The sequence below is a fragment of the Chiloscyllium plagiosum genome, chromosome 5 (assembly GCF_004010195.1).
Source record: "Chiloscyllium plagiosum isolate BGI_BamShark_2017 chromosome 5, ASM401019v2, whole genome shotgun sequence".
Taxonomy (NCBI): domain Eukaryota; kingdom Metazoa; phylum Chordata; class Chondrichthyes; order Orectolobiformes; family Hemiscylliidae; genus Chiloscyllium; species Chiloscyllium plagiosum.
The window spans coordinates 98,242,963-98,256,242 of NC_057714.1; the positions used below are offsets into that span (position 1 = coordinate 98,242,963).

Genomic DNA, 13,280 nt, shown 5'->3' on the forward strand with positions numbered 1-13,280 from the left:
ATATAGGGTAGGCTATTTAGACTGAGATAACCCAAAGAGTGAAATTCTTTACCACTGAAGGTGGTTGATGGCAAAAATTGAATGTTTCCAAGAAGGAATTAGATTATAATTCTTTAGGCTAAAATGATCAAAGTTTATGGAGCAAAAACATAGTACGGAATGGGAAGATCAGCCATGATCTTGTTGAATGATAGAGAGGGCTCACCAGGCTGAAGGAACTATTCCTGTTCTTATTTTCTATGTTTTTATGTTGAATGGTGGAGTAGATGTGATGATAGTTCATAAGATATAGGAGCAGAATTAGGCCATTCAGCCCATTGAGTTTGCTCTGCCATTTGATAATGGCTGATATGTTCCTCACCCCCATTTTCCTGCAATCTCCTCATAACCCTTCAACCCATTAACAATTAAAAATCTGACTAACTCCTTAAATTTACTCATTGTCCCAGCATCAACTGCACTTTATGATAGCGAATTCCACAGATTCACAATTCTTTGGGAGAAGTTGTTTCTCCTCGCCTCTGTTTTAAATTTGCTACCCCTTATTCTAAGACTATGACTTCTGATCCCAGAATGCCCCACAAGAGGAAGTATCTGCTCCATATCTATTTTATCCACACCTTTCGTCATCTTGAATACCTCAGTTTCATCTCCCCTCATTCTTTTAAATTCCAGCGAGTATAGGCCTAAGCTGGTCAATCTCTGTTCATACAACAAACCTCTCATCTCTGGGATCAATCTAGTGAACCTCCTCTGAACTGTCCCCAATGCTGTTACATCTTTCCTTCACACAATACTTCAAATGCAGTCTCACCAATTTCTTGTATAGTTGCAATAACTCTTACTTATTCTATTCCTTTAACTATAAAAGCCAACATCCCTGTTCCTTTCTTTATTATCTGCTATACCTGCATGCTAGTTTTCTATGGCTCAAGAACAAGGACACCCAAATTTCTCTGTACTGGAGCACCCTGAAGTCTCTTCCCCATTGAGATAATAGATCGCCTTCCCATTTGTTCAACCAAAATGCATGCCCACACACTAATGATCCCTATGGTCTACTCCTGCTTCTTATTTCCTATTTTGTATATGATGATCTGTCTTGCCAGTAGGATTTTGGCTGAAAAGTATGATTCTGTAAGGATGAATGCCTCATTGTTAAATTGAGCAACTGCCTTCCCAATTTTGGTACAAGTCCCTGGATATACATGAGCAAGACTTTGAAAGGTTCACTGAGCTGGCTGTGCCTTTGTTCAAATCCAAAGTCGAGGTTGCTGAATGATGCTTGTACATTGTCTGCTTGCATAGCTTATAGTTTGACATTTCCTGTGATGTAATACTGAAAAAAGCTTTTTTTCTTAGTTTAATCTAAATAAATAACTTGAAAAGTTGGACACTTGACTTTGAAGCTTAAAAATGGACAATATATAAATGAAATGTAATAACATGAAACATTAACTGGAATTATGCGTAATGTTGATATTGTTTAATGTATACCTGAAAAAGTTGACAGTGTTAAAAGTCTTGAAGTTCAGTTAGATCTTTAGACTAGAGTAATAGCATTATGTCATAGAGAGCTGTGGTTAGCAAGTTCCTATGCATCACTTCCTTGTTTGGAACTTGGGTGTCAAACTTGGATATGCAAATTTTTGAAGTTGTTATTTCTTTCATCCTGTGCGATTGAATGCATTTACTATTAAAACAATAATTGGAAGAAATGGTTGCAATAGAACTTTATGTCTACCACAGGAAGTGATGCAAAGGAATTTCCTAGGCACGTCTGCGAAGAAGCAAGGCACAATGGCATCGCCCTGTTATCCAAATATCCAAGTGAGCTGCACGCAATTACTGACAACACCTTTGTTCAACTAGATACAAAATCTAACTATAATGGTGAGTAACTCTTCAGCGTATCCAGAATTAGATGTAGGGAGGAATTGTCCTTCAGTGCTGTTTCTGTGTTCTTGATTTGATTTTTGTTTCTTTATGGTTTGTTTGCATATGCTTGTACGCTTGCTGTTTGCTATATAAATTGTGTTGTCCTCATTTTGTAGTAGATTCTGTGTAACACCAGCACAAGCATCAGTCTTTGAGTCCATTCGCTGTCATCACGTTCTCAAGAGTTCAAAGTGCTTCATCTCCAAAAAGCATGCTATGTCTTGATGTTGTGTAATAGTAATGTGAAACTAAACCCGAGACAACACTTGTCATTATTTTAATCAACTTGTTTGGACATGCTGTGAGACACCTCCCAGGACTTGAGCCTGGACCTTCTGGCTCAGAGGTAGGGACCACACCATTGTATCATAACACCTATTAGTTAAACACGCATATGCTGTGTCAAAATGAAAGCAGTTAACAATAATATAATTATTAAGAATAATTGGGACTTTATTATACCTGATTAAAGTTTATCACTTATTAACTGGTTGAGAGAGTGCATTATTGTAGCACTGTTAAGTGATATATACAATATTATGATTCTAGTACTTAAGTACTGCAACAGGCATTTTTCAACCGTGGGAAGGAGGCAGAAGATGAGAAATTACAGGGTGATTAGCCTGGCTGGTTAACTCCTTTATCTAACTTGCTCATCAGCTCCTCAAAGAATTATAACAGATTTTTCAGGCATGACATCCCCTTGACAAAGCTGTGCTGAGTCAGTCCTATTTTACCATGCATTTCTAAGTACTCTGCAATCTCAGCCTTAATGATGAACTCTTAAAATCTTACCAATGACCAAGGTCAGGCTAACTGTCCTATAGTTTTTTGTCTTCTGTCTCCTTATCTTCTTGAACACGGGTGCTACATCAGCCATTTTCTCGTCCTCTGGATCATCCCTAACTCTAATGATTCCTGAAAAATCACTACCTCCACTATCTCCTCCAGAACTGTGAGGTATAGTCCATCCGATCCAGGTGATATATCCACATTCAGATCTTTCAGCTTGCCCAATCCTCCCTCTTTGGTGATGCCCATGACACTTACCTCTGCCCTCTGACTCTCTGGAGGTTCTAGAATGCTGCTGGTATCTTCCACTGTGAAAACTGATTCAAATTACCTATTCAGTTCCTCTGCCATTTCTTTGTTCCCATTGCTATTTCCCCAACTTCATTTGGATCCAATGTCCACTCTTTTAGATATCTTAAAAATAACTCTTGGAATCTTCTTTTATATTATTAGCTAGCTTACCTTGTATTTCATCATCTCCTCCCTTATTGTGTTTTTAAGTACCCTCTGCTGGTTTTTAAAGGCTTCTGAATCATCTGGCTTCCCACTAATTTTCAAAACATTGTCTACTTTTTAACTTTTATGCTGTCCCTGACTTCCCTTACCAGCCAGAAACCAAAGCTGCCACTTTGAAACTTCACAGCAGCAGTGGTGAAATGAAATCTGGATTGAAGACTGTTCTCAATAATGGTGACCATGAAACTGTTGTCACTTCTGGTTCCTGAATGTCCTTTGGGGGAATTACTTGGTGCAGCTTTTGTGTATGGCTTCTGATCCACAGCACTGTGGTTGACTTTTAATTACTCTTCGAAATGTTCATCTTCCCTGTGATGGCTGTGCATTATGAAAGGATTAAAAAGAAACTTAATTTTAATGGATTCAGATTCTAGCTCAGACAGCCGAATGATTAGAGGTTTGTGCTTATTCGATTCCTTTGACTATAGTGAGAAAGTCAACATAGTTGGGCCTGTGAACTAGGAAGGGTAGCAATCAGAAATAAAAAGAGAAAATGCAGAGTTAACATTTCAAAGTCAATATGATTCCCTATGCTTTCACATGGGAGCAGAAATCAGTTGAGTTCCTTCTGTAATACGTGTTTGTAATCTTTGTGTAAGGATATGTTTGGCTCAGTTCAGGTGCTATTGGGTTCACTAACCTGTCCGCATTCATTCATTATTGTGGTTGAAACATGAAAGCCATTTGTGACAATATTCTGACAGTAGCAGTTTTGGGAAAAGATGAAAGATCACTCGAATTTTCTTAACACTGACAGTCTGAAGTTGGCAAAACACAGGATAATTTCTGTGATAGCCATCTCTATAATGATTACAGATTTGTCACAGAATGGAGCTGCAAAGAATGGAGCTCGGGATAAATGAATAATAGACTGTTCTGTTGTCAAACATGTGATTGGAGAGTTTCCATGGACAACTTTCAGACCAAACTGTTGGTCAAGTGATGATTTACTTATGTAAGTAACACTGTGGTGGTCTAGCCCATCAATTAGCAGAGAATAAGATGCTAGACTGCCTTTCAGATAGATCTAAAATATCATATGACACTATTTGAAAAAGAGCAGGGAAGGTTTTCTGGTGTCCTGGCCTATATTTACTTCTCAGGGAGCCCAAAGCAGAGGATTATCTAGAGATATGCCTGATGAATGTTTATAATTCCTGATGAAGGGCTTCTGCCCGAAATGTCGATTTTCCTGCACCTCGAATGCTCCCTGACGTGCTGCGCTTTTCCAGCACCACTCTGATCTAGACCTTGCTGTGTGCTGATTTGTCTACATGGCAACAGTTATCACACCAGAAAAATGCGTCAGAGGTTCTGAGGAGTTTTGTGATGCTCTAAGGGTGTGACAGGTGTTACAGAAACGGCAAGTTCTTTTCCTTTGAGTGGCAGATGCTCTGCCATTTCATGGTTCATTTTTATAAATTGAAGCATCTATCCAGCACTAGTTTAGTGTGTTTTGTAAGTTGGTGGCATCTGGAGATGATGAATAACCATTGGTGTATTTATTTTAGCTTGAGGGCTATGCTCATGTCTCTTGGTACATCAGTTAGAGACTGAACAGTACTTTATTGGATATGTGGAATTTTGTATGGATTTTCCTGCCAGTAACGTAATAATGGTATCAAAGCTCAGTTGTCAGCAATACCATTCCACTTTCTCTGGCTCTTCAATTGGAAGCATCAAATGTTACATTAATGCTTGGAAATATTATTTCTACATTTGAGCAGCCTTTAAATGTTCCTGCATGTGAAACAACAACATTAGATGATTTGTCAGGTAGAATTTTCATCCTATGATAGGAGTCTTATGTCGGTGACAATCTTAATCACTTTGCTGTTGTCGGGCATATGGTTTGAGGCAAGTGAGGTGGGTTATGTTCAAGCATCAGTGAACTGGAAGTGACACAGTTATTTCTACTTAGTGTAACATGGGAATCAGAGGCCAGCACCACCAATTGTGACAATTATAACATTGTGACTTCTTCATGTGTGCATGGTATATGATCTCCTCAGAACTTATCAAGGCAGCTATACATCCCTGTTTTATCATTCAGTGAAAGAAACTGGCCAAGTCTTTTTAAGCTCTTGGCTTCTTTAGTTACTACTTACCTTAAAGTTAATTATTGTACCCCATGAGACATTCAGTGCGGTTACTTAATATTATCTCATTTATGAAACCAACATCTGTTTGTTTTCAATATATCATATATATCATATATATGTTTTTTAGAAAATTCTCTCTAACACAACTTTTGTATAGCATTTTGCACATTCTTTGCATTTTGGAAGAAGCAACAAGATAAGTGTGTACTGAATGAATGGTAAGACACTAGGAAGCTCAGGAACAGAGGGATTTTGAGCTGCTCGTTAATAACGCAATAGAGTAGTCAAGAAGGCATGCTGGTTGCTTGCCTTTATCAGTTGTGGCTTAGATTATGAGAGCAGGGAAACTTTGATGGAGCTGAACATAACTTTGGTTAGGCCACAGCTGGAGTACTGAATGCCATTCTTGTCACCTCTTTTCTAGAAAGGAGGATTGTACTGGAGGAGATGCAGAGGATATTCACAAGGATTTTGCCTGGGGTGGAGTGTTTTAACTATGAAAAGACCTGGATAGGCTTTTTCAAGTAAAGAAGGCTGAGGCAGCACCTGATTGAGGTGTGTGATGATGCTGCTCCTTTAACAAGGTTTTGCTTTCCTTGGATTTTTTTTCAGAGAGGTTGTAAAAGAGACAGACTCTGAAAAGTCTGGGTTGAAAGATTTCAGGATCAATTTGATTATAGCTGACAGAAACTGCTTCAGGCAAGAGGCCTTCAAGTTAAAAAAAAAACACTTTTACAATGAAAGGGGAGTGGCCAGTTCTCCCAGCTCAGCTTTGGTTTGGTTTTTAGCAGTAGAGTTGTCAAAAGCTGTTGGACCCAAAGATCAGCAGGTCCAGGCTGATTCTCCTTTCTCTCTGGCTTTTCTCATGTAAGACCTTGTTTGATTTTATCTTTTGTGCCAAGGAGTGTTTATGGGGATTGTTGCAATTATTGGGAAAAGCATCGGTAAGTTGGGATGATCTGTTGGGTTTATGGGTAGGTTAAGTTATTCGGTGTTCTGTTCTCCTTTGTGTTTCATTCGATAATTTTGTAAATAAATTCTGTTTTGTTTAAAACTAAGTCGTTTGACCAGCTGGATCCTTCTTGGAATACCTGTGTTACACTTAAAACAACTGGCAAAGTTAGGGTCTGGACCACTTTCTTGAAATGTTTTGAGGGGGTTTGGCCTGGTCCATAACAAGTGCACAGATGGATAGGAAGCGGCTGTTCCCTTGAGTTGAAGGGTCAACAGGGAGGGGGCATAATTTTAAGTTGAAAGGCAGGACAGTTAGAGGGAATTTGAGGAAGGATCTTTCACCCAGAGGGTAATGGGAATATGGAATACACTACTTGGGAGGGTAGCTGAGGTGAGAAGTCTCACAACTTTTTAAAAACTATGCTGGTGAGCACTTGAAATGTCAAAACATTTGGGACAATTGGCCGTGTGCTGGGAAGTGGGATTGTTGTAAAAAGGTTGGTTATAGACTCAATGGACTTTTGTGCTATCTGACTGTCTAACCCTTTGCATAATATTTTGCTCTTGAAATTAGGCCCAACTCAGCTGTGCAAAATTTTAACGCATGGACAGCAGAAGTTATGCATTGTTAAATTGAAGGCTGGTGAAAGGTATTGAAGAATGTGATTGTCGTTATGCCAAAATAAGCTGGTTTTAAGTCGTCACTCTTAATATTTAGACACATTGCCATGAAATGACATTCCAACTTCATTCTGCTTGTAATTCACATCATATGTGAATTGAATGGCTCATGAACTTTGCTCGTTCTTTTACCATCCATCCATCAAATTATTTGCTATTCAAGTCTTTTGCTTCTTTGCTTGTTTGTGTTCTTTCATTTTTAGAAAATTACTTTCCAGAAGATGTATTTTAATTCCTGGATCTTAAAAATAGACAATAGTCGAGGGCACAATACCAAAGCTTGATGACAAGAGATGGCCAATAATGAACAGAATTGTGCAATATTGCACAGCAGCAAAGTCACGAAGGGCGCTTTCATTGTTGATGTAGTTGATTGCAAAGAGCATATAGGTTGAAAGTACTGATGACCAGAATCGTTTCAGAGCTGAAGGATGAGTGGGGCTGGAAAGGCTATGATTGCTTATCTTGGATCAAAGGAAATAGAGGGGAAACTTGATATATCTATACAACAGTGTGGCAAGCTCAGATTAGGTAAACTTGAGGAAATACTTCCCATTGGATGATGTTCAAGGATGAGAGGACACAGAATTACGATTTTGAGAAAGAGCTCTAGCGGACTGTGAGGAATAACAAGTATTGATGGCTGGGAACCTGCTGCCCGTGAGGGTGGTGAAAATGGAAACAATCAATGATTTCAAAAGGAACATGGATGGGCATTTGAAGGAAATAAACTTCCTACAGGGATTGTATGGGATTGCTCACTGGGGAATCAACAAGGGTTTGATGGCTGACTGCTTGTGTTGTAAATGGCAATTTGTAACTCTGTGACGAAATCTTACTTTGGTAAGATGTTTAAGGTCTTGAGAGATGTAGGAAAGTGTTGATGTGCACATAAACCAACAATTAAACACTTACAGGTCACTTGTAAGTAGAGATTCCATGAAAAAGAATGTTAATTTTTTACCTTGAGACACAAACTATTAAAGTAAGGAGGTGATCTTGAATTTGTATAAAATCTTTGGTTGCAGTTGGCTGCACATAATTTTGACAGCTCATTATGGAAAGGGTATAAAAGGAACTGAAAACATATGAGTTTGCTGCTACCAGAGACTGATGGCTTATGGTTCTGATGAAAACTCTGGGATGTAAAGCTATTTTCAGTGGAACTGAGAAAGTTAAGGGCATTGCATTGGAGAGACAATGGAGGATTATGACAAGAAAATAGTGATGAGGCTCATTTCGATCACTCAGTTAATGCCTGCACTCATTTGACAAAATAGCTAGAGTTAAATTTTAAAGATCTTCACAGAATTGATCAGGAATTCTTTGTTACAAAGTTGCTGTTGAAACAGTGCATACATCATTTTAGAAAAGAATTGGATAATTGTTAAGATATTTTATATCAGTTATAAGTGGAGTGAAGAGTGATCCGTTAGCGTTATCAATATATCTGCTGAAAGCTTTCGCCTTAATATGCCATTTGGCAAGTTTGGAAGGGGCAAGGATCATTTTGCTGTTGGCTTTTCCAAGATTCTCACAGTGTGTAGCATTTGTTTGCATTTCCAACTTGTTTACTAACAAAGCAAAGTTTTGTTTTCTTGCTCTCAGAATTATGAAATGACAAATTTTAATGAAATATTAGTTAGACTGTGATAAGAATACTCTGGGCAGTTTTGGATGGCCTTTTATAGGATAGACATTGAAGTTATCCATGTTAGATTGACAATTAAGGGAACAATGAATATGTGATTGAGGCAAAGATCATTGCATTTTTTGAAGTCAAATTGACAAATATTTGAAGCAAGTGATGATGTAGTGCAAGGACGAGGATTGTTGTAGGTCATAGAGTCAACAGGACTGGCCCGATGGGCTGAATGCCTATTTTATCTAATTCTGTCAGAAATATCTTGGTTATATTGGTCAACAGTTAACTAAAAAGGAAATTGCAATGTGGTCTTGAAGCTCTTTCCACTTTTAAGAACTGAGGTGGTTCTCGATCATTTCTTACAAATTTTTGAACAATTTTTAACCCATAGGATTAATAGCTTAGTGATTTATTTTATGACACACTATTCTGAAGCAAGGTTATGAAATAGATTATAGAGAATTAAAACAGAATGCTGAAGAAAGATTTTTCCATTCAATCACTTCATCTTTCTGAGGCCCCTTTCAAAATTTGCAAAAATGTTTATTTTGCATTTTGCTCCTATCTTGGCTCTAAATCTTTATCTCTTTAACCACTGAAACATAAATTACAGTTCTTTTTCTTTTTTAATGTTCATGGCAAGTCTCTATATTACATACATGTATAAAATTAGCAGCTGAAGACGGAAGTATTTAGTTATTTGTTTGTATTAGCTTCTGTGGTTGATACCTGTCATGTTAAGAAAATATAGCCACACGTTCAGATTAACAAGGGGTCATTTTACAAGTTGCTTGAACCATAAGCACATTGATACATCTTATTCTTCTGGTTAAAATTCCATATTTTAAAAATTATTTTATTTCTTGGCTTAGCAATTAATGATGCATTTTAACCATAACAAGGGAGATTCTATATGGTAATTATCACAGTTTACCATTCCTGGGTACACTATATATAGGATAATAAGGAAGTTTAAGTATGTTGTAAGATGATACCACGTTGGAGGATTGAGGTGGCAATTTTAACCATAAGCATGAAGATTTTTATTTAACGTCCTGAGTAGTGTTTTTGCTTTCCAATTCATATGTTCTAAGTATTTGTGTACCGTGGCATGCCAGCTTTTAAGTTTGATTTTTTTTGGCCCCTCTAAAACAAACCAATTACATGAAGTCTTTCTCATTAAGTCATGGGAATAGGACATTGCCGACAAAGTCCATAATTTATTGCCATTCTGAATTCCCCTTGAGAAATTGGTGGTGAGCTGCCTTCTTGATCTCCTTGAGATTACATGGTATATGTTCCACCACAGTGCTGTTAGTGAGGCAGAGCTGTAATTTTGCAGGAGATATTTGGGTAGAAGTGCGCAGATTGTTGGAGGTGATAAGACAGGTTGAGATGGTGGTTTCAAAGGTATATAAGATTCTGGGAATAATAAATAAGAGTCTTGGAGTGGCAAATCAAGGAAGTTTAGCAAAACTGTTATGGGAAATTAGTTCTGCTTCAAGTGGAGTACTGTATTAAATTTTGGGTACCACATTTTCAAACATTTGTGAAGGGTTTAGAGAAGATGCAACACTGAAAGACTTCGTTTCATGCATCGATTAGAGTGTGAGGGCTGTTTGCTTTGGAGAAGAGAAAAGTAATAGCATATTTGAAAGCAGTTGTCAATATCATGCAGGGCTTAGGTAGTGGAGGTAAGGAGAAACAGCCCACTGACAGAAGAATTTATAATCAGAGGACACCAATGTGAATTGATTGGCAAAAGGAGCAATGATTGTGTTAGGAAAAGTGCTTTTGCACTGAATGGTTAGGATGTGTAATGCCTCCACCACCTGATCGTGTGGTGGAGGCATTTTCATTTATGACTTTTCAAAAACATTGGATATGAATCTGAAGAATAAAACATAGGGCTATAGGGGTAGTGTGGATGTGTGGGATTATCAGAGATCCATCACGGCCATATTGGGCTGAGTGGCCACCTCCTGTGCTTTAAATGTTCTGTGTGAATAATCTCAGCCCTCAAGATAGATCTTTCATTGCATTATTGCACCAAACAAATGAACCATCACTCAAAGCCCAATGTGTCTGCCTGATTCCAGGTAACAGATCCTAGTACCTACCAAAGTGATTACTTAGTTGATAAAATCATAGAATCCCGACAGTGTGGAAGCAGGCCATGCAGCCCATTGGGTCCGCACTGACTCTCAGAAGAGCATCCCACCTAGACCTATCTCCCCCACCCTACCCCTGTAACCCTGCATTTCCAATGGCTAATCCATGTAGCCTGCACATCCTTGGTCAGTATGGGGCAATCTACCATGGCCAGTCCACCTAACCTGCACATCTTTGGACTGTGGGAGGAAACTGGAGCACCCGGAGGAAACCTGACACTGGGAGAATGTGCAAACTCCATGTAGATAGTCGCCTAAGGCTGGAATTGAACCTGGGTTCCTGGTGCTGTGAGGCAGTAGTGCTAACCACTGAGCCATCATGGTGAATTCTGAAATTCTAACACGTGTCTCACCCATGGAGGACAGCCACTAATTAGTAACCACAGAATATTTAAGTATGAATTTGTGCCTGCATTTGGTAGACTGTAGGTGCCTGGCACAACCTGATGAGGAGCAGAACTCATCATGGAATATCTTCACCATTTTCCTGATCATAGTGATACATTGACATTTGTTTCCTGGTTGGATTAAGCCCTTGCTTTGAATTGATGACCTGTTTATTCAAAGGAAAGAACAAGTTTTGCATAGTGCCGTTCATGTCCCCAGACCATTCTAATGTGCTTTTCAGTCACTAAGTTATTGTTTAGACACAGGAATGACTCTAACATTTTTTGATGAAGTGAGTTGTGTTGAAATTTTTGGAGGGATTCTCACCAGGAGCCCATCTGACATTTCTCGCCCTATCTTAGCAAACCCACCTCATTGTCTACCTACTCCATCCCCATGGTGTTTCTCACATCTGATTCTATATTCTGTTTTCACACTAAATTGTCCATAGTGTTAGGTGAATTAGTCATGGGTAAATGTAGGGGAATGGCTCTGGGTGGGTTACTCTTCGGAGTGTCAGTGTGGACTTATTGTGCGGAAGGGCCTGTTTCCACACTGTAGGGATTCTAATCTAATTGGAATTCTCATCTCCAGCTCAACTTGCACCAACCCCACAACAACTGATACCTGTGTGTCACATTCTAAGGATATGGTGTAGGAGAAAGTGAGGACTCCAGATGCTGGAGATCAGAGTCATGCTGGAAAAGCACAGCAGGTCAGGCAACATCTGAGGAGCAGCAGAGTCGATATTTCTGGCATAAGCCCTCCATCAGGAAGGGTGCAGGCCATTCAGGATTGAGATAAGGATAAATAAGGGATGGCTGGAAAATGGCAAGTGTTCAGAAATGAGATAACGAGAATCCAGAGAAAGTATCTTCCTGTTAGGGTGAATGGAAAGGCTGGTAGGTATAGGGAATGCTGGATGATTAAAGAAATTGAGGGTTTGGTTAAGAAAAAGAAGGAAGCATATGTCAGGTGTAGACAGGATAGATCAAGTGAATCCTTAGATGAGTAAAGGAAGTAGGAGTATATGTAAGAGGGAAGTCATGAGGGCAAAAAGGGGACATGAGATAGCTTTGGCAAATCGAATTAAGGAGAATTCAAAGAGTTGTTACAAATACATTAAGGACAAAAGGGTAACTAGAGAGAGAATAGTGCCCCTCAAAGATCAGCAAGGCGGCCTTTGTGTGGAGCCGCAGAAAATGGGGGAGATGCTGAATGAGTATTTTGCATCAGTATTTACTGTGGAAAAGGATATGGAAGATATAGACAGTAGGGAAATAGATGGTGACATCTTGCAAAATGTCCAGATTACAGAGGTGTAAGTGCTGGATGCCTTGAAACAGTTAAAGGTGGATAAATCGCCAGGACCTGATCAGGTGTACCTGAGAACTCCGTGGGAAGCTAGAGCAGTGATTGCTGGGCTGAGATTGCTGAGATATTTGCATCACCAGTAGTCACAGGTGAGGTGCTGGAAGACTGGAGGTTGGCTAACGTGGTGCCACTGTTTAAGAAGGGTGGTATGGACAAAGAATGGAACCATAGACCAGTGAGCCTGACGTCAGTGGTGGGCAAGTTGTTGGAGGGAATCCTGAGGGACAGGATGTACATGTATTTGGAAAGGCAAGGACTGATCCAGGATAGTCAACATCACTTTATGCATGGGAAATCATGTCTCACAAACTTGATTGAGTTTGTTGAGGAAGTAACAAAGAGGATTGATGAGGGCAGAGCGGTAGATGTGATCTATATGGGCTTCAGAAAGGCGTTCAACAAGGTTCCCCATGGGAGACTGATTAGCAAGAATAGATCTCAAGGAATATAGGGAGAACTAGCCATGTGGATTCAGAACTGACTGAAAGGTAGTAGACAGAGGGTGGTGGTGGAGGGTTGTTTTTCAGACTGGAGGCCTGTGACCAGTCGAGTGCCACAAGGATCGATGCTGGGTCCTCTAGTTTTTGTCATTTACATAAATGATTTGGATGCGAGCATAAGAGGTACAGTTAGTAAGTTTGCAGATGACACCAAAATTGGAGGTGTAGTGGACAGCAAAGAGGGTTACCTCAGATTACAACAGGATCTTGACCAGATGGG

General features: G+C 39.3%; 1 protein-coding gene across 1 annotated transcript in view; it reads left to right on the forward strand.

Moving 5' to 3' along the window:
- The window catches only part of LOC122550323 (disco-interacting protein 2 homolog C-like), a 560,369-nt gene that overhangs the window by 160,894 nt on the left and 386,195 nt on the right, over positions 1-13,280 (forward strand). The window contains exon 2 of the mRNA XM_043691048.1: positions 1,750-1,893. Within this exon, the coding sequence (XP_043546983.1) occupies positions 1,750-1,893 (144 nt within the window). The remainder of the gene's footprint in view (positions 1-1,749; positions 1,894-13,280) is intronic.